This window comes from Pogoniulus pusillus, chromosome 27 (assembly GCF_015220805.1).
Source record: "Pogoniulus pusillus isolate bPogPus1 chromosome 27, bPogPus1.pri, whole genome shotgun sequence".
Taxonomy (NCBI): Eukaryota; Metazoa; Chordata; class Aves; order Piciformes; family Lybiidae; genus Pogoniulus; species Pogoniulus pusillus.
The window spans coordinates 8361992-8389332 of record NC_087290.1 but is presented as its reverse complement, the minus strand read 5'-3'; the positions used below and the strand labels follow the sequence as shown (position 1 = coordinate 8389332).

General features: G+C 45.9%; 2 protein-coding genes across 6 annotated transcripts in view; both read right to left on the bottom strand.

The window, feature by feature from the left end:
* FAM222B (family with sequence similarity 222 member B) overlaps positions 1-22186 on the bottom strand; it is a 41488-nt gene extending 19302 nt beyond the window's left edge. For 2 of the 5 annotated variants that reach the window (XM_064166737.1, XM_064166741.1), the window contains exon 1: positions 18635-18732. The gene's annotated coding sequence lies outside the window, so the exon portion shown is untranslated. Of the gene's footprint in view, positions 1-17543; positions 18242-18634; positions 18733-22096 lie in introns of those variants that run through there. The other 3 variants (XR_010307429.1, XM_064166738.1, XM_064166742.1) reach the window with 3 other exon arrangements.
* On the bottom strand, positions 20242-26863 carry ERAL1 (Era like 12S mitochondrial rRNA chaperone 1). Its single transcript, XM_064166743.1, has 11 exons — positions 26758-26863; positions 26360-26512; positions 26130-26257; positions 25963-26040; positions 25749-25795; positions 25324-25385; positions 24807-24919; positions 23897-24286; positions 22893-23042; positions 22529-22609; positions 20242-22201 (listed from the first exon to the last, which is right to left on the bottom strand). The coding sequence occupies exons 1-11, from the start codon at positions 26843-26845 to the stop codon at positions 22079-22081; spliced, it is 1413 nt and encodes a 470-aa protein (XP_064022813.1). The 5' UTR covers positions 26846-26863; the 3' UTR covers positions 20242-22078.
* Positions 26864-27341: the final 478 nt, after the last annotated feature.

The window sequence follows — 27341 nt, the reverse complement described above, 5'->3', positions numbered from 1 at the left end:
ATACACTAGTGGTCAGTTATGAGACAGATGAGATGCTCTTTTTACCATGGGAACATACACAAGAAATAGGAAAATGGACCTGCCTGAAGTCAGAAGTGATTTGAATAACTTTGTATCTGCCTCCTCTGAATTTTCCCTACACTGAAGCACTCTGACCTTTAATTAATTCTCTTTCTCCTTTTATATGGTTAACTTCCACCTCCAAAATTTTAATGCTCTACTGGGATGAATAAACAGTCTGGGATGTATTTCAGTTATGTTTCACAGTGCCTAAACCTGCACGGTCATTTCAGAGAGGGAGAAAAGGCAGCTGCAGCAGTTGAGAGCAGAGACCAGGTAAAACCAGCATTGTTAGCAAAATCCTAACTTATTCAGGATGTTAGGCTTAAATTTGTATTTTCAAATTGCAAAACAGACTCCCCTACCCATCACCACAACACTAACAGAAGATGCTGTTTTCTTCAACAAGATACCAAGAGGTACAAACAAATACTCCTTCCTCCAAAGAAACCACTGTCCTCAGGGCAAACTAAACCCACTTTCTTCTACACGCCTGAGCAGCACTTATAAAATCACAGCAGCTACTATAAAATAGAGAACAGACTTACAGAGATGAGTGTGCATGTTCTCATGTGAACATGATGGTATTAAGGTTAGCTGAGATGACTTCCATCCAAAGCAAACCCAGCTCAGCCCAGCAACTAACTAACTACAGGATGCTGCTAACACATACCCCAACAGAGGCACCATGCATTCCCACCAACTGACATTCTCCATCCTCATACGCAACTTCCTTCTGCCTTCAAGTGATAAGAAACCAAAATACACATTGACCCCTTTCCCACAGCAGAGCCTGCAGTTATAACCTCAACATCATCATCAGAAACACACACCATGACAGTGCTATGTGCAGCTTTCCTACACATTCAATGTCTGGGAGAAGTGTGAGGTTGCAGTTCTGGGGTTTACTTCACCACAAAGGGCATACAAGAGCTGTGAGCTTCCTTGTGCAACTCTTAACCAGAATTCCTCCTTCTTGACTTTCTTGCCTTCCTGAATCTGAAAAGGAAGCTTAAGTACAGCAAGCAGCTGCCTAGGCAAAGGGAAAAGGAAACATGAAACAGTTCCCTCTACAGTGGCTGCTTTGCACAGATCACCATTATCATTATCTTCTCTCATTCCATGCTTACTCTATAAAAGCCCAGAATTAAAGTCTTAATCATGACTTACAGAAATCCTTGTGGCTGCACATGACAGAGGGATGACAGTTTTTCCTTCTAAAATATCGTTAGAAGTTACAGATTATGACAGTTCCCTGAGCAGGAAAGTAACTGTCTTCCCCTGTTTATTACAAGCTGATTATTTAAAAAACACTCTTTTTTTTTTTTTTTCCCCAGAGCTAACTCTGAACAAATTTTACCTTTGTGCAACACAGGAACAACAAACCAGACATTTGCTAGATATTGAAAAATATGCTTCAAGTCCTGTTTTAAAAATAAATTCACTTGAAAATGAGAAATATTTGCAAATAAGATGAGGCAGAACGAATTAAACTTCATACAAAACAAATTAAAAAAAGAAGCTGCATATTAAGAGGGGAAAAAAAGTGACTCACTTGTGGAGTCATGAACAGGGGTGGGCAGGCTCATGGTGGGGGTTCAGTTTGCATGTGCACCATTGTGACCTGTACAACCACACTGAAGAGTTCTTCGGTTTAGCATTTAGCTGTTTGGATACTGAATCAAGGTCTCATATATGGGGACATTTTAGCAGCTCAATTACAAAGCAAGTGGAGAAATAAACAGCAGATTTTTATTATTTTTTTATTTCAGATACAAAATTAGAGATCTCTGCCTAACTGTGCACAGTGACAGAGCTTTCTGTCAGGCCACAAACACAACAGGTTTTGGATACACATTTTATCACTTGTAAATGCAGCTGGAGATATTGTGTAGCCTATTGTAAAGATGAAAAGCACGAGAAGAACCTCAAACCTAAGATGAAACACAAGTAGAAAATGCTCACCAGCAGAAAATACAAGCCATGAGGTGAATACCAAAGAGCTGGATCAGACACTGGGGACAGTGTTTTCCTGTCAACCTTTACAACAGGTGCTGGTGCCCTACTGGCTTGTTCTGACACAGACCCACTGTCCTTATCAGCCGTCCAAGAATCTCAAGGACCACCTCATAACAACTCAGCATAAGGAAGGAAAAGAGGTATATTAATTGTGAGCTACTGTAAAAGTCTCAGCTATTCTCAGTGCTTTCTGAGGAGCAGGAAAATTAGCCAGGTGCACAGCCGGTAGTTCAGACCAGCCACAAGGAAAGCAACGTCTTTTCAAAGCCTCTGCACACCACAAGCACTAGAGGCCTGGTAAAACATTTCAGCATGTTCTCACCTGATGCCTTCAGAAGCCACCAACACATCACTTTTATCCAAAGTTTACAATTACAAAACTTTTTTTTTCCCTCCACACTAAGTTTTACTGAGTGCAGATGACCAGGAGATTTCTGTTTGTTTTTTTGCATCCTTCCTCCTTCACACTTGTGTTTTCCTTTTAAAAACACCCAACACAGAGAGCAATAGATAAACTGCATGGATAGGACACAGAAGCAGCTGTGGTTGTACTACAGCCAGTGAGACATTCCTCTGCATGGTAAACACAACCTGTCTGTGTGGGCAAGAAGAGAACAAATACTGCTACCACAGCCTGTACCTCAAAAGCAAACACAGAATGAACTTGGGTGCACTAACACTGAGCTCAAGCTAACCTGGGTTGGAACACCTCTGACCTTCATGGGGCATCTTGCACTCAGAGGCAGCACACCCTATCCAAGTACTGTGTGAGAGGCTGCTCAAGTGCATATTCTAGGCAGTTACTCAGGCAATCCCCAAAGTATCACTTGATTTTCATTCCCAGCCAATTTGTCTTTCCAGCTGGAACTGCTACAGTCAACAAATTCAAAAGGTGAATTTTTCTACCTTCAATTAACTCCATTAGCACTGTTTATAACTATGTGATTGATAAATGCTCTACAGAAGCCCTAATTGATGCATTTTTTTTCCTTGGAACACATAAGGAACCCCTTGGAGCTCAGACACTTAATGAAAAGCAATTTATCAGCTCGCTTTGAATAGCTGAATCTGACTCTTTAATGCAAAAAGAAACACACTTTGCTTTAAGCACTACTACTTGGAAAAAGTAAGGCATGCCACAACATTATGAATGCCATTAGACATGGTCTGGATTTTGATCAGGGTGACAGTGATCAGAGCAATCCTCTGACTGAGAAACTGGGTACAATTTAGTACAGCTTGGCCGGGATCCTCTCCCCCAGAATGCAGCCGAGCAGGAGATTTGCAGATGTGCTTTTCCAGGACGGAGGTCATGAGTGCTGGATAAAGTTCCAAGTTCTCCCACACCTATGGGGCTGGGATCTTTCTCTCTGCTCCTTGTGCCAATTGGTACCGGGGTAGACATTCAACGGGAAGCAACAGCTCAGCGTGTTTCAGCCTGGACACATGTTCAGCTGCTCACAAAGCAGACAAAAATAAAGTGCTTACAGAGTGTTAGAATGCTAATTTCTCAAATTGAGTGTTGCTTTGTATAGTTGACATATGCAAAAAAAGAAGGCATTTGAGAGGAAAGGCTTGACATGACAGAAAATGTTATGTTGGTATTAAATGGGGGGATTAACCAACCTTCAAAGCCTAAAATCTAAACTCCCATTTCTGGGAGTATAGGCTAGAGATTTCCAGTATAGAAACTGGTCTCTACTTCATGTGGCAGACTGAACCAAGGATTACATATTTCCATTGCACACACGAGTCTGCTTCCCATTCCTGCAGCGCCTTGCTCTCTTCCATTTGTCTTTTGATGCAGATAAAAGCCAATGCAGATTGCAACTGCTGATACAGAGAAAGGCACAAGACACAGTGTGCCTTTGGACTAAGGGAAAAAAAGGACTCGGGTCCAGACTGCTCGAGCATGTCAAGAGATTGTCTTTGAAACTACAGAACTCGAAATGAAAGCACTGCGTTTTTATTTGATTTGATCAAAGAGACTAGAAGGGAGGGGGAGAAATCACATCCTACAGATGCAGGCTAAAATTTAACTACTTCACACATAATGTAGGACCAGCTGATCCCATACAGACACAAATAAAGAGAGAAAACAAAGAGGTAAAGTCACTCTTGCTTTGAATACATTGCTTCTACAGATCGCTGCATCAGGATCTGCCAAAGAGCAACAGGAGCCTATTTCAAAGCCAGAAGGACAGAGGAAACACATACCCAGCACTCTCACCAGGGGCACACATTTTCAGTCTCCAAGGATGAGCAGAGGAGCAAGCAGTCACAGAAAACAGACTCCAAAGCAATGCCTATCTGAATAAATAACCAATTACACCCTGTGTGACACTGCTCCACTGACCTGACTGTGGGATACAGGAAAACTGTGGCAATCTTCTGGAGGAGAGCTTTGTACTGCAAGCTGCAATGGGACAAAACAGTAATTCTCCTGGAGTGGAGCATCCATTTCAACACAGGCTTAGTGCCATGAGAATGAGGCTTTGCAGAGGTACAGACACAGGTAGCAGCACCCTTGCAGATCCCAAAGAGGAGCACAGAAGAAACAGATATCTATTGTTGCCATGCTATCTAAGAGAAAGGATTTTAAATACCTGCTGGATAGTCTGTGTGCTCCTGGAAATTTTGAACAGCAGAAGGTGAACTATTTAGATTGCCTTGGGGCTAAAATGATCTAGGTCTTTGCCTTTCACTAAAAATTAAGCAGAAGTCATTTTAACGAGTCAGGCAGACAACAGCCTTGCACAGGAGATCAAAAAGCTCTCCAGATGTTTATTTTAAATGACATTCAGAAGCCAGTACAAACCAGATTTTAAACACTGAATAATCCTTACCATCATTTGCATGAGAAAAATGGAAAAAAGGTTCCATCCTGCTGCTCTGAACCTCTCCAGGAATGTGCAGGGTTAGATTTTCCTCCTAGACTCTTCAGATAGGAATTTAAAATAGGAATGGCTCCACGCTGCAATTTGATGGCTGTTAAGTGTGTCTCTCCCCTACACTATACTCTTTGATGGATGCCTAACTCACACACAGAGAGGGGCATGCCATGTAATGGGAACCTTTGACCTTGCTCACCGAGACTATTCAAAATTCTGGATTGAAAAGTGTCTAAAAATGTCAGTCCTAAATCTTGAAGCTTCTTCTCATCTTGATGCTTCGCTGAATGCCTCCTGATTGCGCAAAGGCAGAATATTCAGGCGTCAATCTAGGTAGCCCGGGTGTTACACTGACAATGTCTGGAGAAAGGAAGAGAAGAGAGGACAGATTTCCAATAGCTCAGACGCTGCTCTGTAAGTAAAGCTGCTACACATCAAGAGAGATAAATAAAGAGGGAAAGTAACACGCCAGAGAACTTTTACCAAGGTCACTTCAGGATGCTGAACACTACCCGTCTGCAGGGGAAGATTTAGATGCCTACTCCACTACAAATATCCACTCACTTGTCGGCAGCAACAGTCCTCATTAAACCAAACCGGTTCCAGCCATCAGAGAAGGACATTAGGAAGACGATACTAGCTAACAAACAGAAAAGGAAAAATCAACAGATCCAGTCCTGGGTGGGTGCACTCTGCAGCAAAACACAGCCCCACAGCCTGTGGAGAGCCTCTGTGTGCCTCAGGAACAGGCAACACAGGCTATGCCAGTCAAAAGGATGGACAGCTCTGCTTTACCCACTGCTAACAGCTCCTGGCTTGCAGCAAAGGAGATTGTGCACCATTTGGGAGCAAGCAGAACCAGAGTCCCCCCAGAACAGCAGCTTTTACATCTCTGCCGACCTACACATCACAGTTCCTCCTTGCTCTGAAATCAGGGCTGTGGACACATGGCAGATTCCTGCAGACAGACTGTGCCATGAAGAAAAAGCCCTGCCCCCAAAATATTTTATCAGTCAGTGCTGTGCCCTTAACAAGAGTGTTTCTTGCCTGTTTCAGCGATCTGAAAGACGTGCTGGGCAAAATTTCAAGCTATGACAAAGTGATCTTATCAGTTCTGTGCTGTTCTCGCTACACAAGCCCCTGATTCAGCAGCATGTAATAAAATCTTCATTTGCATGAAAAGCACTCTCTGATCACAAAGTCTTCTGTTCAACAGTCCTCTTCCCATCTACAGTGTAGATGTGCAAGCATCACAACCATTTTGCTGGTGACTAAGGTGGAATAATAATATTTTTATGCTTTATTTGGAGAGGCTTTCAACATTTTAATACTCTTTTCCCAAAATCCTAACAGTATTTCTGAGTAACACAAAAGGTGCACATATCCAAAGCATGCAAGCACTGCAACGTTCACAGTACACTTTCACCTGCACTTCTAGTACCCATGCCACGTAAGGGACATTTCCTAGCAGCACACGGTGACCATAATGTCTCCCGCATTCAACAAGTCCAGTTTTTTCCAGTTTGCATTTAGTGTGTTCAGTGCCATGCCACAGAGCACTCACAGAGGATCTGTTTCAAAGGGATAAAGGTGTAGCCACACAAAGAACAATGCTCTGCCTGCAGCAAGATTAATTGCTGTCATGGGAAACCAATAAAAACAAGTATCTCGTTATCTTTCTTTACAAAGAGACTGTTAAAGCTTAACTATGCTAGGAAACTTTTCTCCTTTGGACTAATCGCCAGTCTAATGTATGTGGGCCACACACATACCAGCATATGCAATTAACTGGCTCTCCTGATGCTGCAGGAGAAAGTCCACCTTCCAAAGGCAGGTTGAAGCCTCCATACAACCAGCCTGCGTCCTCTGCTGATTAGAGATCTCTCACCAAGGCCAGGCCCAGCTCCCCGCTTCAGGTAACGCCACTTCCCACTTTCAACTGTTTGCCAAAGTTAATCACATCCCACGCGTACATCCCGAAATCACACCAGGCTCTGAGAAAGCTCAGTCAAAACAGAAATACCTTTCATCACGTCAGCAGTGCAGTCCCCATTTAGAAACGTTTTCTTTCACACTAATCCAGTGCCAAAATGTTATGATGTATGCTGTGCTGATCCAGGAACAGTGCTAATGATGCTGCTGCCTCCTGTCTATCACCAAACATCTAATCTAGCGCGTGGCCACGCACGATGGCCCTGCGACAACAGGCACTTGAAATTGGGCAGCTCAGCAGCACTTGCACGCTGAATTTTTGAACGAGCTATTCTAAGCTGCTTTGCTTGCAATTTCTGGCCTGTACAGTTTGAAAGCACACGGTTCTGGCCCTCACAAAGAGCAGACCTGTAAATGACATCTTGAGGATTAAGCTGATTGAGATGCAATTTGCCTAGCAACCATTCATTAAGCAGAGTTCAGAAACAGGCCAGCAATCTATTCCACCTCCTTATCTGAGCAGTAAACAGATAACAGTCTCTACTGTGTCCTCCATCCTCCGGTTCAGACACATTGTAAACAGATTTTTCAGAAGTTTAAACTCCTACAGTAAGTCTCAGAGAACAATCCTGCTCTCCAAACACGAAGGATTCAGTTTCACCAAGCGCCTTACAAGCATGAAACAGCTCTAGAACGAGGGGAATGCAAATCAAATTGTGAAAGCATTTGCAGTTCCCGTGCCTCTAATATTTTCTCACATCAAGCACTAAGAGCCCATCCTAGTTGTTAAAAAAAAGTTAATCATGTAAGCATTTGGCATTGCTATTCTGATCACTGAAAAAAACCCACTACTCGATAAAAATCTTATTCCTTTCCTTCATCTTCTGGAAGGAATCGATTGGCACTTCCAAAGTCTTTGATAAATATTCCCACCTTCAGAGAGGAAAACAGAAGTCACGTCCTCCCTCCCATTAAGCATTTTTCCTCATAAAATAAGCAAGACAACATAAATGCCATCAGCCAAAAATCAAACTAGCTATCTGAGCCTGAAAAGATTAAGCAAAATCATGCTTTTGCATAATTGTTTCTCCACAAGAAACATCTGATAATATCCTATTCTGCTCCAAAATTAAACAACGAAGATTAGCAGGGACACGTTTAAGACTATATACCTGAATGATTTTCCTTTGGAGTACAGTTCTTCTGGGAAATCACTGTGACATACAGCACGCTATCACAATTAAATATGCAAGAAAGAAGAATTAAACTGACTATGAATAATTAATACCCTGTAATACTACTTCATAAGGAAAGTCTGGCTGAATATTCCTGCAGATGAGCTATACCTAAATAGGAGGCAATTCAGAGATGGGAGCTTTACTTTAATGATGGTGTCTAAAGCACTGAGTAACTTTATGGCTGCTGCTCAACCCTGAAGAAGGTGCCAGCCATCCGTGCCCCCCTTCTCCTGTGTGCTACACACTGAGCTCCAGAAAAGCTGGGAGAAATGCAGTGTTGCAATAGTTGCTGCATCGCTCATCTCCACCTCAGAGGTAAGAGGCTTCCTAAACTCTTCCCATTAAAAGGTATAAAGCAATTACCTGACTTCCCAGTAGAGAGAATAAAGCACATATGATGCAACAATTACTTATATGATAAGATCGAGCTAAGGTTGTGAGAAAAAACAATTAAAAAGGTTTGCAAGAGCTAAGGAATGCAACTTTCCCAAAATCTATCTTAACGAGAAAGATACCATCAGCTCACAGAGCAGACCTTCTTGTTTCACATTTACTGCTCTGGAGGCTGCAGAACATCAACTGTAGCAAAGCCACAGCTGGGTGGCTGGCTACAAACTCTCCAATCTCCAACACAACTCTCCATCTGAAAACAGCAGTTAAAAATAGGTTTGTTTTTTTTTTCTCACCAAGAGAAAACCTTAAATCACTTAATATTTACTGAAGTTCTCATACAATTGGTCTTCAGCTCTTGGCACCACCACCAGATGCTGCTGGTCAGGTCAGCCTTTTGCTAACTGACACACAGCACACTTGTTGCACACTTTTTGCTGGAAATCCCCAGTTCCTCCCAGTTTATCCAAGCAGCCTGGCTCACAAAGGACACCCTGCTGCAGAGCGCTGCTTTAGAGACAGGCATTTGAAATCCAACCAACATTTGTGATCACCGAAGTGGAGCAGGGCACTGCTGCTCTGTTTGCTGAAGGTGACAGCCCTACCAAGATCTGTCCCGCAACTCAAAGCCCCCCGCTGCTGCAGCCACCAGCTCTGCCACGAGGATCTTGGCTCCTGCAGGATGCACCACTCCTCTCCTCCAAAGCAAACACAAACCAGGGGTCTTTCTGCACACAAATTCATGTCAGAAGTCTGCTAGCTTAATATTAATTTTCTATTAACAATTAATAGGATTAAATGAAGCTTGCAAGCCATCAGGCATCAAGTCACTGATTTTGCTGACACATTCGTTGCCTGGAGGAGTGGGAAGAGAAGGATGGGATGGAATGTTTCTGCAGGATGGTGGCTGTGAGGTGCACATGTCAGCCAGGACAGGAGGCAGGATGCTGCTCTCCACATCTCCAGCACGTCCCCATGTTCCACAAGTACCATGCCACTCTGCTGGTGAGCAGCTTTTCTTCCATGCAGAAACTGGTGAGGAAAGTGAAGCCAACAGAGACCATCCTGGTGAAGACTTCAGCATCTGCCCAGTCTTCTGGACACTGGTTCGGACCCTCACCCACATGCATGCGTGCTCCTTTCTCACTGCCAGAATTCATCTCCTCACCAATAAGCATCCTGCAAATACCCAGAGTTTACATAAGCCAAGTTTAACCTTCAGTCCCCATTAATGTTAACAGAACAGAAAAAATTAACCATGGTACGACAAAAGCCCACTGTATCTGCATTTCTAATTATACAGCAAAACTTACCACATGGCAGTATTTCCAAGCACCTTGCTGGGAATAAAACAGCCAACAGACTATGATTTCCATTCTGAACAGCGGATGAAAGAGCAACCACCATTGAGGTCATGAGCATTAAGGGATAAGGACACGAGAAATAAGGAAATGAAGTGAAGCACATAAACAATGGTAACAGAAATGGTAATAATTAGAAAAATAGTCACCTTAAAAAACTTTAAATTTCAAGATCTCTCCTACTTTTCAGTGGCTTAGCCTACTTTTTTCCAACTTCATTTGCATGATCAAAATAGGCCTCCTGCCAGGAAGCATTAAAATGGCAGCCCCCCATCGAGACAAAACTCCCTTCACCATACGAGACTGAAGGACTAATAACTATTCCCCAAAACATTTTAAATCCATTAATGTTGTTTAGTAAACATTTATTTAGAATTAGTGCAGCTATCAGAATTGTTTTATCACGCTCTACTAAAGCATTTCATAAAAGCTTTTGACAGAGGAGCAGACAGCTCCACAAACACTTGTACCCCATCCAAAGAGCCAAGCACCCTCCTGCTCTGCAGCACTCTGAATGCTTTCCACCCAAAAACCCCCAAAAGCATTCTCCTGATATCAACCAGACAATTCTCAACAGCTCTTTGGGAAGCTGGAAGCACCCCACACCAAGATGCAAGGAGCAGCCAGATCAGAGTACACTAACCCTGCTGACCTCCACACTGGTAATTAATTCTATATGATGAAAAAAACACCCAGGCTGCTATGATAGTGTATAAATCTCAATATTACTGATCTACTGAAGATTTGGATTCTGGCACAAATATACAGTGCTTTATACAAATTTATCTGAGCTATGTGTTATCCTTTCAGTGCCATCTGCACAAAACCAGAGTTTTATCTAAGCGCTGGAAACTAAAATAAATCACTTTCTCCATAGCTGTGATTTTGCTGGAGACAGACGCCACAAACCTGAGAGCTGGCTAGTGCAGGCTTGTCTAGTTAGAAATAGAATTCTATCTGCATCAATATGATTTATTTGTAATAAAAAAAGAAGGCACATCAGACCCTTAATATGGAATCAGTCTCAGACAGCACCCTTCCAGTCCATGAAAGATGTAACGTACAGTGTAAATCGTCCAAAACAAACCAGGATTGGCATTGCCATTTCCCCTAATAAGAAATGATAGAATCAAGAGATACATTTTAATTGCCACATATAATGAAAAGTACCTGCTCTTTCTCCACTTACTGCATTTATTGCTAACACAACACAGGGCTATAAGGCTTGGCAGGTTATTTTCTGAGACCATGAGCTTTTCAGCATGTCCATGCACCACCAAATCACTAAGAGTGAACTTGGCTCCCCAACACCACACAACAATGACAGATCTGTCCTTCCTGCACCAACCATCCATGGTTCTTGGGCAGCATTTCTCAAAGCACCTCATTCTGAGCATTCCCTGTGAGCAGAGGACCTCACAGTAATTAGCGCATTCTGATACTGGAAACTCAACTAATATAAACCCTGACCCCCCTCTAGACAGTACAGCCCAGGATCTGAGAAATGTTGAGTCCTCAAAGACTTGCTGTTTATGCATTTTGAAGTCATTAGTAAATAAATATTATTCTCCAAAAGCACTGCAAGCAAAAACCAAAAAATAAAATCATTTCTCCTGGTTGAATATATTCTCCAATGCAAAGGTGCAGCTAAAGGTTCACACAGGATCCCTGAGAAGACCAAAAGTGCTCTATTTTCTTCTACAGAGTAACTTCTAACATCTAAACTCACGGCTGTGAGGCTGCAATGGATTTTATTTGGCAAATCAAGCTGTCTAAAGTACAGATTATAAAAAAATAAACACTCAACATTTTTAGACCTAGCTTTCCTCCACAGACTGCATTTTATGCACTTTGCCTGGAAATGTTACATCAGAATAAAATCAGATTTAATTGGCTCTTAAATAACTGAACAGCCACTTTAATTTTATTTCAATAGCAATAATTCATAACTCAAGCAGCTGAAATTCCAGCAGAGAATGACAAGTAAATAGAGCAGAACACACTGAAGGAGAGTATGAATGCCATGCGGTGAAAGGTGATTTCTCTTAAACTTCATGCGTCACCCATTTTATGGGCATCTCAAAGCTACAGCCACATAAATACTCAGAGCTAAAAATCTGCCAGCCCTGGGATGCTACAGAGTTCATCAGCAGGACCTGCTCAGCAAAGACCGAAAGATGAGGTGATCCTTGCCCAACTGGAACTGCTGGGATGCAATTTCCCTCACACACACTAGATGGAAGTGTGCAAAATCTTAATTCTTCCCTGCCTCAACTTAAAAATTAAGTGCTTGAAACACTGCTTCACACTGTCACATTTTGAGAAGCCTCTTTTCTTGGTTCCATCAGCAACTTCACTCACTGATAATCAGTATGTAGAGGGGACACCTTGAAATACTCATAGAATGGCTTCAATCAGAAGGGACCTTAGAGACCACCTACTCCAGCCTCCCAGCCATGGGCAGAGATGCCTCTCAACTAGACTTGGCTACTGAAGGCCTCATCCAAACTGGCCTCAAACACCCCTAAGAAAGCAGGCATCCACAACCTCCCTGGGCAGCCTATTACAGAGTCCCCCCACTTCATACTGAAGAACTTCATAAGATCTGCTCTAAACCCATTTTTCTTCAGCTTAAAACCACTCCCCCTTGTCCCATCACCAGACATCCTTATGATCCATTGAAAAATAATAGTAAACATGAGAACATCCATCAGAAGTATTAGAAATTAGCCGGAATAATATATTTGAAGTACACACATTCCATTTCTAGAGCACTTAGTAATTATTAATGATTTTTTACATGTTCAAGTTATTTTAATATTATAACAATTCTAAACCCACCACCTCCTCAACTAATAGAAAAGACAGAAGAGGTTTCATTTATGATCTTGCAGTTTTGACTGGGAAACACACCCTGCATTTTGAAAAGATACTGGGAAAGGTATAGGGAGAAAGAGCAACCTGAAGTCTTGCAGAATAAGCTAGACACAGATGAGAGAAAGAGAGCAGCAAACCTGAATGGGATTATATTACACACAAATCTTCTGGAAACTCTTAAAAGTGATTTGTTCCAAAACACACACCATTTCTAAATTTAAACACTGAAGAGTTCACAGACAGGAAAACACAAAATCAGGCAATGGTGTGATCACCAAGAAGGCACTGGAAAAGCTGTTTTCCCTTGCCTGCTCTGGCCTTTTCACATATTGATTTTCCTCCAGGCTCATTCACAAATGCTCAGCATAGTTGTGAACAATTCAGAGTAAAAGCCTGCATGAATTACCAGCTCTAGGAACACATCACCCATTTCAGGCAAAAGATGGGGGCTTTTCTGTGGCTGAAGAAAAAAAACCCAAACAACCAAAACCAACAACCCAGAACTGGAAGAGACTGATGAGGTAGATGAGAAGGGCAAGCACATATCTAACTTTCCCTGTCCACAATGAAGCCAAAGCACACAACATTCCTCTAACTCAGAAGATTAAAAAAAATAAGAAAGCAATGACAGAAAGGAAGGCTCAGTAAAGATCAATGGTGGATAGAATAACCAAGTAGGCATGAAGGGCTCCCCTTTCCAGATGTTTAAAATGTATGCCTTTTCCATTCCAGATTTGAAACACAGATAACCAGAGGAGGAGGTTTACTTTGGAGATGGTGAGCATTCATGTACACTTTTGGGAAGAAGGCTCAAAGAAAGCTACTGCCATCCAACACAATTTACACTGTACACATACACACACTATTGGCTCAAGACAAGGAACTGCAAGGCATTTTTCAAAGCATGCAAGAACAGCCTGTGGAGAGGAACAAATGAGTGGCCAGGCAGCTGTAACAGGAAAGGGCAGGACTGTGATATGCAAGCCCTCCACGTTGCACACCACAAGAAGAGGGACAGATGGATACAGCAGAGGATACATCAGGGTCAAGAAATGAGCAAAAAACCCACAGTGATCAACGTCAGCTTATGCAAAATTTTAACAACAAAAAAAACCCATGCACTATTTCCCCCTCTCCCTCTCCCTTCCGCTGCCCTGCGCTCCCCCCCGAAGCAGCAAATCTTTATTTCTCTGCCACGAACTCCACACCCACCATACAGGAAGAAGTCACCTGGGAAGCCTGTGCATGGCTCCCATCTTAGATTTGAGGCACAGGACAGAGAGGTTGTCTGAGCAGAAGTGGTGATATGACAGAAAACAACTGGATACCAGATCCACTCTGAAGAGCCAAGCCTGTCGTTTTACCTATTTCCACTTGCTCTCACGTGGCTCTGAAATTAGAAACAATCAGAATCCTGCTGGAAACAATATATGGCACCTTAATTGGGTTGGCTGCACTACAGACGTCAGCAATGTATCAATTGGTAGATCATTTTTTTACTCTTTTTTTTTTCAATACTAAAAATAGCTTCACTTTCATGGTTCACCTTTTCAGCATTGCATTACTACAGGCATCGTAAGAAACTAAAAAAACCTCCTCACTCACTGCACACCAAAGATGCTAGAGATCCCACTCTTGCTGGAGGCAGGGTCTGCCACCTGATTGAAGAGAATTTTACTTAAAGGTTTCTCTAAGATGCACTGCATTTACAGAAAACCCGTTTTCTAACACATTTCCCTACAGGATACCCATCATTGCATCTACTTAAAAGCCTGCAGCAGTCGAGTTATTGCTAAATACATCAATAACCCAGACGTTCAACTCAACTGCTTCATGCATTCCAAGCACGACCCTGTGCCCAGACTTCACAACGCTGCCTGGGACATCAAAAACTGACCATAAAATCTCTCTCCGTTTTCATCCTAGTGCACCCCAAGCCAAACTGCATCCAGACTGAATTCTTGTGAAATTATTCCAATAAGGAAATATCACCATTTTCTTCATGAACCGTTGAAACTTGGACTAATATTCAGATACAATCGAGTTAAGCAATGGGAATAGGTAACCTATGTGTAATTCCTGAGCACTACTGGAGAATAATTACAGCAAGAACACAGCAGATACAAACTGAGCAGGGAAGCACCATGAGACACCCAGACAGAAGGCACTGAGTTCAGGAAAAGGGGTCTATAGGGTCTATGAAGCCAGGTCAGCCACAGGTCACAGTTGTCATTTTTTAAAGTGCCCATTTAAATCTAATTACTATAGACCTGGAAACCAGCAACTGATGAACACACTGGGATCTGTCAGCTCCAGGTGTAACAAGACTGAGGCCAAGCTATGCCTGTTTTGGACAGGAAGCTTAGCTTTTGAGGAGTAAAGCTCGTTAGCAAAATATCTTTGGACAAAATTAAACCCAGCTTTTCTGGATGTCAGTCAGCAGAAGGCCTTTTCAGGAGCTTTGCTCCTCAGCAGCTGAATCAGGATTCAGAAAGCAGTAAGATGAATAGTGTGACAAACTCATTTCAGCATTCATATTCAAACTAATGATCTGCAGTTAAAAGAAAAATTGCTCAAAGAGCGTTATGGTTACGAGTCACAAAATACAATGGGAAAACAGGAATATGGCACATCACAGAGGGAATAAAACATTTAGCTATTCACTTCTCTTCCCAGTCTGAAAATGCTGAAAATTGAAAATGGTGGGGTGATGCCGTCCATTACAGATGCAGAAAACTGTGAACCCTTGACTCATATTCTGGAGCATCTTACCCCATAAACAGCTGTAAAGGAGTCGCCATACCCTGGTTACAGGCTATGACATGAAGGAGTGCCCTGTTAACTCAACTGAGTGCACATCATGTTCTTAAAGCAATTATTTAAAAGCTCATCAGTGAAATAAATCAAGCAAGTCAGGCTGTGGCTATGTTCTTGGTGTATTTAATAATTTCATAAATCCCAGAATCCTGGAAGTCACCAAGCTTTAGAGGGACACAGAATAGATGTTACTTCATCTCCCATCTCCATAAATCAGCAGCTCCCCTCACTATTACCTCACTGAAGATTAGTGAGATAGCAGTATATAGAATATAAAACTTCTCAGTGATGGAGGTTTTGGGGAGGGGGCAGTCAGGGTGATCCACTTCTACCTCCTCCTCTCCAGTAATGAGTAGAGGTCAAAAATAAGAATAAAGATGAATGGGCAAATCAAGGTGAAAAAGAGCACTGGAGAGGAAACAGAAGTTTCTATTCCATGTTCAAGCATTTCAAGGAGTGCAGGTGAGGACACAAGCTGAGGCTCCTGTACACACCACGAAGCAGTTGGTGTTTCTGAGAAATACAGAAAATTCAGTCCTGATAAAAATCCTGACTCCATCTCTTGATCTGATTTAAGAGTTCCCAGATGCAAATACAGATATAAAAGCTTATCTGTCAAAGGATAACTTGAAAGAAATACAAATAAAGACTTAAATGAACGCAAATACCCAAGTTACAGTGAACATAAGGGTTCCTTAATTTTACATTTGGAGGAAAAAACCCCAAAACCAATACTACATGGACATTCTCCAATGGATTTTTTTAATGTTATTAACAGAAATAGCACCCCAGGCTGTGCTCAAGCAGAGAAAGTGTGAATCTGTTTTTCAGTGTGAAGCAAAAGGGGGATCAAAAATACCATCTTATTAAGTGTGTACTTAGTTGGTGCCAAGCACACTATTCAGTTGTGAAGTTCAGAGAATGACAGAGGGAGAACCACAGACAAGGTCACTATTTAATGTCAGTATCAAAGCTGATCCTTAAGAGAATTTAAGCACCTGCCTTTTCTTTTATCTCAGCACAAAATGAGGCTTTTTTTCTTTTTTTACGCTTCAAAAGCCATGTAACACAACAAAATATATGCCAGGCATGAAGGAACACAGAGCATGCCAGCATCTTTCAGCAATCATCTTTCCCTTGTCATCCATTATGTCAGATTTATCTATTTTTGCTTAATTCTCGTTCCAGCAATACGCATCCTTCCTCCCTCTAGACTATCAGCCTGGTTGGGCTTGAACTCAATATGGCTTCTTAAAATAGTTGAAAAATACCGAAAATATTTGAAGCAATGCTTGCAAATTACAGCCTATTAATCAGCCCAGCTTCTAACTCCATCTCGACCTGCAACTCCCCCAGAAAACGGACAGTCTCTGATTTCTTCACCGCAGAAATTCTACTCAGTGTAAAAAACACTTTAAAAATAAGGAGTTTTTTTTCTTTTATGGAGGCATTTTTTTCCTAAAAGCATGTATTTACTGCAAATCTTAGCCTGTTTGCTCTAACACCTACTTGCTTTTGACCCAGATTTTCCTCAATTAAAAATTATCAGTTCACTGTTGCTTGCTTTCTGCTGTCGCTGCTTCTCCCTCCAAGTTTTCAGACCCTGTGGACTGGCTCTACAGGACACCAGACCCATTTGAAAGTTCTCCTTGCATCTTTCACTCCTCAGCAGGCTGCTGGTTGCGAAAGCCTGCTCTTTCCACCCCTACTATCTGCAATACGTTTCAAAAGCATCCTTTCTTATTGCTTTATGTATTTACTTAAACACTCTCCAAAAGACTCAAACTTTTCAGATGAAAAACGACCTGATCAGAAACGTATGTGCTGAGAGGAAAAATCAACGATCATCACTATTTTCCCCTCCTGCCTACGTTTGCACCCATCACGGAATTTTCTCAGCAGGCTGTTGAATCAGACGAAGTTTCTACAGCTCACACACGCATAAATCACAATGCCCAACATGTCCAGTAGGATTTATTCAATCACAAAGTCATCACCGTTGCTCCAGCACAAATGACATCACTCAGGAACCCAACCTCACCTACTGAGAGCGTGCTCTCTCCTGCAGCTGCCAGTGCAACAAAGAACCGAGTTTAGGCAACATGAGAGGCAAGAGTATCGTGGCAAAAAGTTTTACACATAAACTTATGTTTCCTTGAAATGCTGTGATTAAAGAGAAGAAATAACCAGGGCTTCGAAAGGACCGAGTGTGCAGAAAGTCATGACTGAACGAACTAACCTGCCTCTGTGATTTATGCTAAAACTTATAGCTAGCAATTAGAGGTGATACCAAGAGCAGGATAAAACACATCCGAAAGCCCTCGCAGGTGCTGCTCTGGGAAGATCATCTGCTGCATAACCAAGAGCAGTGAAGTACTCTGCTTGCAGGAGTGGACTGAGAACAGAGAAGTCAAGCTCCGCAGCTTTCTTCAGGCTTTAAGATGCTTGGGGAAAAAAATGGTCGGTAGGAAATAAAAACGACGCGTCATTTATTAGCGATACGTCCTGCAGAACGACTCTTTTCCTCGGGAAAGGACTTACACAAAGGATTTGCACACATCGCAACCGCCTCTCCAGCCCTCCCCCCTTCGTTTTTTTCCTGAAGCCGCTTCTCTGTCGCGACGGCTGACGTGTTATCGCGATTCCCGCCGGGTATCTGATATCAAGGGAAAGGTATTTCACAGATCTAGGTGGCGGGAGCAGCCTGCTCCCCACAAGGACAAGGCGTGGAGCTCGGGACTGAAGGGAGGAGGTCTCCAGGGAGGCGGGTGGGCCAGGGCCGCTCCCGGGAGAGGGGATGAGAGGATGGGACACGGGGGCGGCTGAGTCGTTCCCATGTCCCGTCCCCTCACCCCCACTTCACGGGAACGGTCCCGCAGTGCTATCGCGACAGAGGGAGTATCGTAACAGAGAGGATACCTCACATTGCCTCAGAGAACGGGAAGGAGGGGACACCCAGGAAGGACAATGAGGAAGGGGGGTGTGCGGGCCGCCGCCGGTCCCGCCACCCTTGTGTGAGAGGAAGGTGGCGGCCGCTCCTTGTACTTACTCTCGGTGCCCCTGCCCGGGCCTCATGGCGCCGCCGCCGCTGTGCCCGTGCCGGCCCCGCCACCACCGCCGCCACCGCTGACTCTCCTCGTCCTCGTCCCCCTCCTTCTCCGCCTCCCGCGCCGCCGCCGCCGCCCGCCCGCTCTCGCCGTGGTGGCTGCGCCAGAGCCGCTCCCGCGCACGCGCGCTGCCCGCCAACGGGCCCAGCCGCCCCGCCCACCGCGCACGCGCGCGGCCTCCGCCACGGGAGGGGTGCGGCGAGGGCAGGGCCGCGCCGCGTCACACTGCCCCCTGGCGGTGCCCAGTAGCGCCTACAGCACCGAGCGCCGGCGAGCAGCGGAAGGGCTGACACCGGCCGGTGTGATGGCTGCAACAAGGGGAGGAGGGACAACGACAACCCCCTCCACGTCCCTTCCTGAAGTCAATTAAAGCAGTGCGGCCGCTTCCACCGAGGTGATTGGTTCGCACTGGGATAATTAACCTAATTATCAAAGCTCATTAGAATTATAGAACCATTTAGGGTGGAAGAGACCTTTTGAGATCATTATTAAGAGATCCATTTAAGATTATTGGGCCCAACCATTAACCCAGTACTACCAGGCCACCACTGAATCACATCCCTCAGCACCACATTCATCTGCCTTTTCAGTACCTCCAGGGCTGGGGACTCCACTACTGCCCTGGACAGCCTGTTTCAGGACTTGACAAGCCTTTGAGGAAGACATTTTTCCTAACGTCCAACCTAAACCTCCCCTGGTGCAACTTGAGACCACTTCCTCTTGTCCTATCACTTGTTCCTTGGGAGAAAAGACCAGACCCCACCTGCCTCCAACCTTCTCTCAAGGAGTTGTAGAGCAAGGTCTCCCATGGGCCTCCCTTTCCGCAGGCTAGATAACCTCAGGTCACTCAGCCACTCTAGAATCTGCAAGGTCAGGGAGTGGAGACATTCAACCTCTGCCTACATATGGAGCATTTCAAGTGCTCTGTGCACTTGGCTCCATCTCTTCTCCTGCCTTGAGGAATGCTGGGACAAGGGTCAATGCTGGCAGTAGGGTGTGACCTTGACCAGCTAGCCCAAGGGCACAGTTTTCTCCATCTAGCCCCAGCCCACCTTGTAGCACGGTAGGGATTGGTCTCCCAAGTAACTAAGACAAGACAAAATGGCCTCAAGTTACTCAGTCTACACTGCTCTGGTGTATTAGGGAAAATGCCTTTACTTGAAAGGGCTGTGAGGCATCAGAACAGATTGCCCAGAGAAGCAGTGGAGTCATCAACCCCAGAGGAGGTCAAAGCACACACAGATGTGGCACTTCAGAACACTGTTTAACAACCATGGTGTGCTGGGTTGACAGTTGGACTTCATCTTAAAGGCTTTTTACAACTAAAACGACTCTATGATGAACACTCCCAAACCCTTAAAGCTCACCTGCCTTTTTACTCCAGCAAGGTGTAACATTCAAGAGTCACAGCTCAGGAAACAGGATCTAAGCTCCATTGGGAAGGCAGAAAGACAGAAGTGTCCCAAGTTTAGTCGTAATAAAAGGGATAGAAGGTGGCAGTGGCAAGGTCCAGCTGACAGGGAGGGAGAAAGGAGATGAGAACAACTGCTTCTGCTGGGACTTCATTTTATTCCAAGGAAAATACAGAAGTCAGGTAGTGTCAATCAAGGGACCACAGTGTCCCCTGCAAGAGGAAAACAAGGCAGGGCACTCCATGGAGGCTTCTCACCCTGGTGCTCAGACGAATTGTGATAGGAGAATCTCCTGCAGCTCAAACATAACCAGTGAAACATTTCCTTGATCACAGTATCACAGCAGACCCAGGCAGGAGCAGAGAGTCCCCAGCAGCCTCTACCTGACCACTCTGGCTGGAGCAGGAGCCCAGCTTTTCCTCACTTGGGAATGTCCGTTCCTAACAGCACAAAGGGATTTACCTGGCAAGAAGCTACTCAGTGCTCAACACACCTGAGCATGGCCATTTGTGGAGACAAAACTGAAGCCCTCCAACAGGGCAACATGTGGACTGCCACAGAGGGCAGGGGCTTATGCACACACTCATGGTGCCAGGCTCCACCACACTGCATGCCAAAGGCTACAGAGAAGCATAAGGTGCCCAAGTCTTGCTCCTCCAGCTTCTGAGATTTGCTCACACCCTGACTTGTGCCAGCTGCCCCACAACCCCAACATCCCATTAAACCTGAACTGCAGAACCTGCTGTCATTCTCATTTTTATTTGTGACCCTGGTGCAATAAACTGCTCAAATTCCTAACAAAGGGGCATCTACTCTGGTTTTGCATGATGAACAAGCCATGCTGAAGAAGGAAGCATCTGTGAGATGCTGCTGGTGGCATTTTCAAATCACACATTCATTCACTAATTAGCCAAACATACAGAGAGGTGGACAGGAAGGACCCCACTGGGCAACAGAAGCAAGATGTGCAGAGGCAGAAAGACACCTATTCCCTGCTCCATCTCACTTCCCAGTTAATACACTCTGGCAAATGCCATTCCCTGATCCCACTGCTGCTCAGGGAAGCAGCTCACAGACACATCTAGAATGGACCACAGTTCCATTTCTCACTTCTTCAGCAATCCACTGGTATGAGCCTGTGACCGGACTCAGCCCTGTGGAGCAAGTGCCACAAGACAGGAAGCTGGAGGAAAAGATGAGAGGGGAAAGAGAAGGAACAAGCATTTCCACAAACTATAACACAGAAGAGGCCAGAATGAAGGCAGCAGCTGGCAGTCATTTAAGAGGATGGTGCATGGCAGCCTGCAAGATGAGCTCCAACAGAGCTGGAAACTGGCCTTGAGGATCTACAAAGAGTTTGAGAACTACTTCTGTCACACCCAGTCATTGTGGTGTTTCTGCTAGCCAGCTGCTAGCCAGCCTTTGCTTAGTCTACCTGGGCAAAACTGGCTCCCTGCACAGCCATCCACTCACACTCAGGAACTGCAACAGGTAACACGAGACACCATGTGGGCTAGGTTAGCCTCTTCCACCTGCATGACCACTGCTGGGGTGATTCAGCCTTCGGAAGAGATGACAGACATGCTGGTAATCCTTCACTGCAGCCTTCTGTCAGCTAAAAGAGCTGAGACACTCCTGAACTTCCAGGCACAAACACCTGACAGCAAGGACATGGGACACAGCCCAAGAGAAGCAGATGACAGCTCTGTTACTGCAGTACTATAACTGTGTGTAGCTGGTTCTCTACTGTCCATCCCCAGCTTCCACAAGACAGGGTGCCATAGGAGGCCTGAAGATTTTATTTTGGTTTGGGCCATTCCCCTGAAGAAGAATACCTTCCACTTCAGCCTGCTATGTTCCATCACCTGTTTCTGGATTGGACAAAGGTTCAATCAAGACACCCCTGGGGAGAACGAGGCCAGTTTCTTCACATGACCAAAGTGTTCAGGAGCTGTCAGAATATATGCAAAGAGCTCAAGTCTTCAAGCCCACCTTAAGCTTCAAGCGGACTTCACACAGGAAAGCATTCATCAGGTCCTGGCCAGCCTCCTCAGCAATCCTGCTGATAACCTTTCCTCCTCTTCCAATCAACATCACCTGCATAAAACCCAGAGAGTAGACGATCATGTGCACCCTCACATCACTGAAACGTGCAGAAGGTTCACCCAAGGAAACAACAGTGCAGCCACAGAAGCAATTCAAAGGGTAGAACAGGCAGAGAAATCCCAAGGTCAAAGACAGGTCATCTCGGAAAGGTGCAAACTGTTACTGAGCAGCCTGTGACAGCCTCAGGTACCCTGCTCTTTCTAGCAGAGAGCCCCCTGCAAGCCAAGGGAGGCAGGGACACAGCAAAGGCGCACATGGCTGGACCCAAGGACCCTCACTTCATGCTTCCCAGCACTCAAACTCTCTTTTGCTACTCACCATATGAGACTTCCTTGGGACTAAAAGGCTCTGCATGATGAGCAGCTCCCCACTCGGGCCTTCCTCCCACAGGTCTGTCACCTGCAACAGCAAGTGCACATTCAGCACTTGTCAAAGCACCTCAGGAACCACAATCACCACTCCCTGAGATGCCAGCTCAGTGCCCCTACATGAACACACGAGGGTGGCCCCCTCCAAACACACAAAGGGTATCACAGCACCCAACGTGCAAGTTCCAGATCACCTCATGTGGCCTGTGAAGAGCTTTGCAGATTGCACAGGTTCCCACAAAGTGGTTCCCCTCACAGTCTGCCATTCCCCATAGAACAGCTCAAAGCCAAGCCTGCTAGTGCACAATTCCCACCTGAGTCACACCGTAGGGCACTTCCTTTGGCAAGTACTCCAGGATCTTCTCCCTGATGATGTTGTCACAGATCTCCTGAGGTGACTGGCTGGTCACGACCCCACTGTGAAACTCCCAAGGACCTGGCTTGGCTTGCATCAGGAGGTATTGCTGTCAGCACAAAGGACACATCACACTCATCAGCTGCCACATGCCACTCCGGCAGTGCCACCAAACCCTGTGCTCAACTTGCAGTAAGTTGATATGAGGATGCTGGTCAGCCATTAGGGCAGCAGTTTAGTGCCTTTGGCAGGGAAAGGACAAAGAGAAACTTCTGGCACTCTGCTCTGCCCTGGTAAGGCTGCATATGGAGTACTGTGTCCAGTTCTCAGCTTCCCAGTTCAAGAGGGACAGGGAACAACTGGATGAAGTCAAATGGATGCCCACAAGGATGAAAAGGGGACTGGAGTATCTCTCTTATGAGGAAAGGCTGAGAGACCTGGGGCTCTTTAGCCTGGAAAAGAGAGGACTGACAGGGGATCTTCTTAACACATATAAATAACCGAAGACTTTCAAAACTCATCTGGACATGTTCCTGTGTAACCTGACCTAGGCAAATCTGCATTAGCAGCAGGGTTAGACTCTCATCTCCAAAGGCTGCTTCTACCCCCTACCATTCTATGATTCAAACCTTGCCAGGGGGGTCACACCTGCCTAGAGTAGTTTGTGTGAGTTACAAAAGCCCACAGTGTCCCTTGTAGCTTACAATGCATTGAGTGGCTTCATCAAAATGAAGCTGCTGCTGTTTGGAGAGCCCCAAATAAGAGTTTTGTACAGAACACTCTGAAAACACCACACGAACATGCCACACATTGACAGCACCACTTTTCCCAGGCATCCCAGGCCAAGAACAGCAACTCTGCTACTTCCTCACAGAAGATGAAGCTCAGTGTGAAGTACCAGGGACCCACAAGGGTAAGAGCATATCACTTTCAAAGTATAACAGACGTTCAGACTGCAGTTACCTTGAGCGTATCCACCTCCTCCCCGTGCAGTGCTGCCAGCATGAAGATCTCCTGGAAGCATGGCCAGCCCTTCAGATCTTTTAGATCTCTAGGGCCACAGTGCTTTGGCCCTTGTGCCTCTGCAGTAAGCCTGGACTCAGAAGCTCTTGTATCACTGATGCTGTCCAAGCTAGAGCCTTCTTGAGCTTGATCTGCTTCCTGCAGACAGTGAGACCCTGGGACTCTGTTCTCAGGTGGAGAAGCCTGAGCGATTTGATGAGGAGACTTTGCTAAAGAACTGGAATCCTCTTTAGATGCAGATCTCACTTCCAGTTTCTTTCCATTCACAATTCCCTCTGTTAGCTCAGATACTAGGTTCAGCAGAATAAATTTATTCTTTAGCAGATCCACCTGAAGCAAGAGAGGGAGAGAGAGAGGTGTAGGCAATTTGTTCTAAATGAGGTTGGCAGCTGAGTCCTGGATCCAAAGGAGACAGAATAAACCATCCAAGGCAGGCAGCTGCTGGGGGACAGTGCTTCTGCAACAGAGCCATACTGCTTTCCAAGCAGAGGCCAAGCCAGAGTGTGTCAGCAGCTCCAGCAGTTTGTCCAAATACTGTCAACTTGATAGTAACACTTTCTCTGGCAGCTTTGCTGAGCTTCTTGCCAGCCAGCCCCACTGTGATGCCAGCTCCTCTTCCCAGACTGATTTAAACCTCAGTTTGCCACACAGAGTTTCAGGGATGCTTGTGCCTGCACCACATACACACAGATACACACCTAAATAACCTGGAGCAGAGGGACAAATTGGCGTCCTTTAACAACACCCAGATTCAGAGACTTAAAACCTCATCACTGCTGGTTGCAATAACAGCTTGAAGATAGCAGAGTAATTTACTGTAGAAGGTAGGAAGAACAAGTTTTTCATTCACCTTGTTCAGAACCAGGATGCTGGGGATCTGAGGAAACTTAGAAAGGCACTTGAGCACCTCCCTGCTCAGAGAGTCTCGTGTCCAATGATCTGACACATCCACCAAAACCAGAACTGCCAAAAAAGCGTAAGAGAAACGTGATGAACCTGCATTTTTCAAAGCATTCATTTTCAGTCCCTCCACAGTTTATGGTCACTTCCTTCTTGCTGCTACTTCTCTCTCTTCTACAGGACAGCACACAGATGGAACCAAAACAGAGCATTTTGGTAAGAGCAAGAAATCACAGCTTAACTTCTCACCCTGATGACATCACAAATGCTAAAACTTAACTTCCAAGACTAACTATTATCCCAAGCTGCCTCCCCTAGGCACCAGGCAATTTTTATGCCCTCCTCGGCTTGGCATTTCAAATATTTCATTGCCCTTCTCTCCTCATCCAGATACCACAGCTACAGAGTGGTAAAATTCTGTGCCAGATAAAGGGTTTGGCTTCATCCAAGAGGAGTCACATACCCACCTATATCTGCATGTTTCATGCTGTCCCATGGGTCTGTCAGCATGGCTTTATCCAAATTATGTCTGGAAGACAAATGCAGATGAGTAAGCCAGACACACCTTTGCACAGTCATCTTCCTTCTCCTCAAAGAAGGGGAAAACCAGTGTTTTCCATCATCCCAGATGATACAAAGCTGCCTTATGGGCTAGTACATGCTTCATTACATGAGCATAGCAGAACTGAACATTAACAGGGCTTGAGGGATGCCACAGACTCCATATGCTACCAAAATGGCAACAGTAAGAAAGACAGAAATCAAAGTAAGGCTAGAAATATACCTTCCTGTTAGTCCTGTTTCACAAACTTCCCACACTGAACATGTTCTCTGGTTTTATCAAACCTCAAAGGACAGACCCCCCCGTCCTGCAATCTCCCCACAACAATACCTTTTGGCTTTCAAAGGATTAGTGAGGCCAGGTGTGTCCAAAATGATCTAGAAAGAGAAGTGATCTTTTGAGTTTGCCTACAGACAGTGGTCAAGATAAAACTTACTTTTGTGTAATTAAAAGGTGACTTTGTGGGATACAAGTGAAAAACAAAACCAACTAATTTTTTTGCTGACGCTCCCCACTGCCCCAGGCAGGAGGTCTGAAAGCTTACCAGCTGTGTGTCCTCATGTGTGACAACACCCCGGGCTTTGCATCGGGTTGTGTGCACTTTCTTAGAGACAGGGAACACCTGTAAGAAATTAAACCCATTACACACAGCCAGAACACATCAGAAAAGCAACTCAGCTGCTTGAACTTCTTGCTGCACCCCAGCTTTACCTTTCTGCCCAAGAGCTGATTAGAGAGTGTGGACTTCCCAGCGTTGGGTGCTCCGATGATGGCAATTCTTAACACCTTAGGGCTCTGGGGCTGGTCGGGCGGATGCTGTAACAGGCGGTTCTGTTCTTCTGCCAAAGGAAAGAAGAAGCCTGAACACCTCTAAAACCCCACAGTGGGTCAGGATCGTCAGTGCCAGCGCTGGGACCCAAGTGTCAGATGTTACCACTCACCTACGCTGGTGGCAACGGGCGGTGGGTGCTGCCCCAGGGAGTCGCTCGGCTTTCCAGCGGGGATGCCCAGGATGCTGCCCAGCGCGGAGCTGCTGCCGCTCCCGCGGGCGGGGAGCGCAGCGGCCCGCAAGGCACCGCTATCCAGCAGACGGGCTGGAAGGACAGCCACCGTTAACTATACTGAAAACGCCCCCAGCCCATGCCGCCCATCCCCACCCCGCTGCGGCCGGGCAGCGCTCCCCGCACACTCCGGGCCTCTGGGCCAGCCCCGCAGCACCGACCGAGGGCCACCCCGGCCTCACACCCGCTGGCCGCTGCGGCCCCGCCTTAGGAACGCGCCGGCAGCCTCGCAGCCCCGGCCACTCCCAAAAGCAAGGCCTCTGCTGAGGCTGCTTCACCTGGGCCCAGCAGGAGCGGTCCCGCCGCGGCGGCTCTGGCGACCCAGCGCACGGCCCGGGCCGCCGCCACAGCCGCGGCTGCCGCCATGCTGCCCTGCCGCGGGGCAGGCTGGGAGCGAGGGCAGCACCCAGCCTCACGGGCACGAAGGAGGGGAGCATAGAGCGGAGAGGGGAGAGCAGAGCGCCGCCTTCCGTCGCAGGGGACTGTGGGGAGGAGGAGGGCCGCGATGTGGAGGAGGCGCTGGGCGGGGGCGCAGCGCCGGTAGCGCCCCCTGGCGGACTCGCAGCGTAAGGCCATTGCTCTTAGAGCAGAGCGAGTAGTGCCGCCGGAATGCAGACCCGTGCGCCTGCTGTGGAGGCTTTCAGGGCCTGTCTGCATGTGTTCCTCTGTGATCCGTGTTCATGCTGTCCTCCTCTGGCAGGGGAGTTGGACTCCAGGATCTCCTTGGGTCCCTTCCAACCCCTAACATCCTGTGATCTTGTGACCAGGACCCCGAGCAATCCTGCCGCGGAGTCTGAAGCTCCCAGTGCCCCCACCGCACAGACCAGCCTTCCCAATGCTCTCTACAACACTCCTTAGTCCG

Coding starts and splice junctions, on each gene's coding strand:
- ERAL1 (XM_064166743.1), bottom strand. CDS start 26,845: ATGGCGGCAGCCGCGGCTGTGGCGGCGGCCCGGGCCGTGCGCTGGGTC. Junction 26,041..26,129: donor ATCAGCTCTTGGGCAGAAAG/GTAAAGCTGGGG, acceptor AATTTCTTACAG/GTGTTCCCTGTCTCTAAGAA. Junction 24,287..24,806: donor GCATCCTGGTTCTGAACAAG/GTGAATGAAAAA, acceptor CTCTTGCTTCAG/GTGGATCTGCTAAAGAATAA.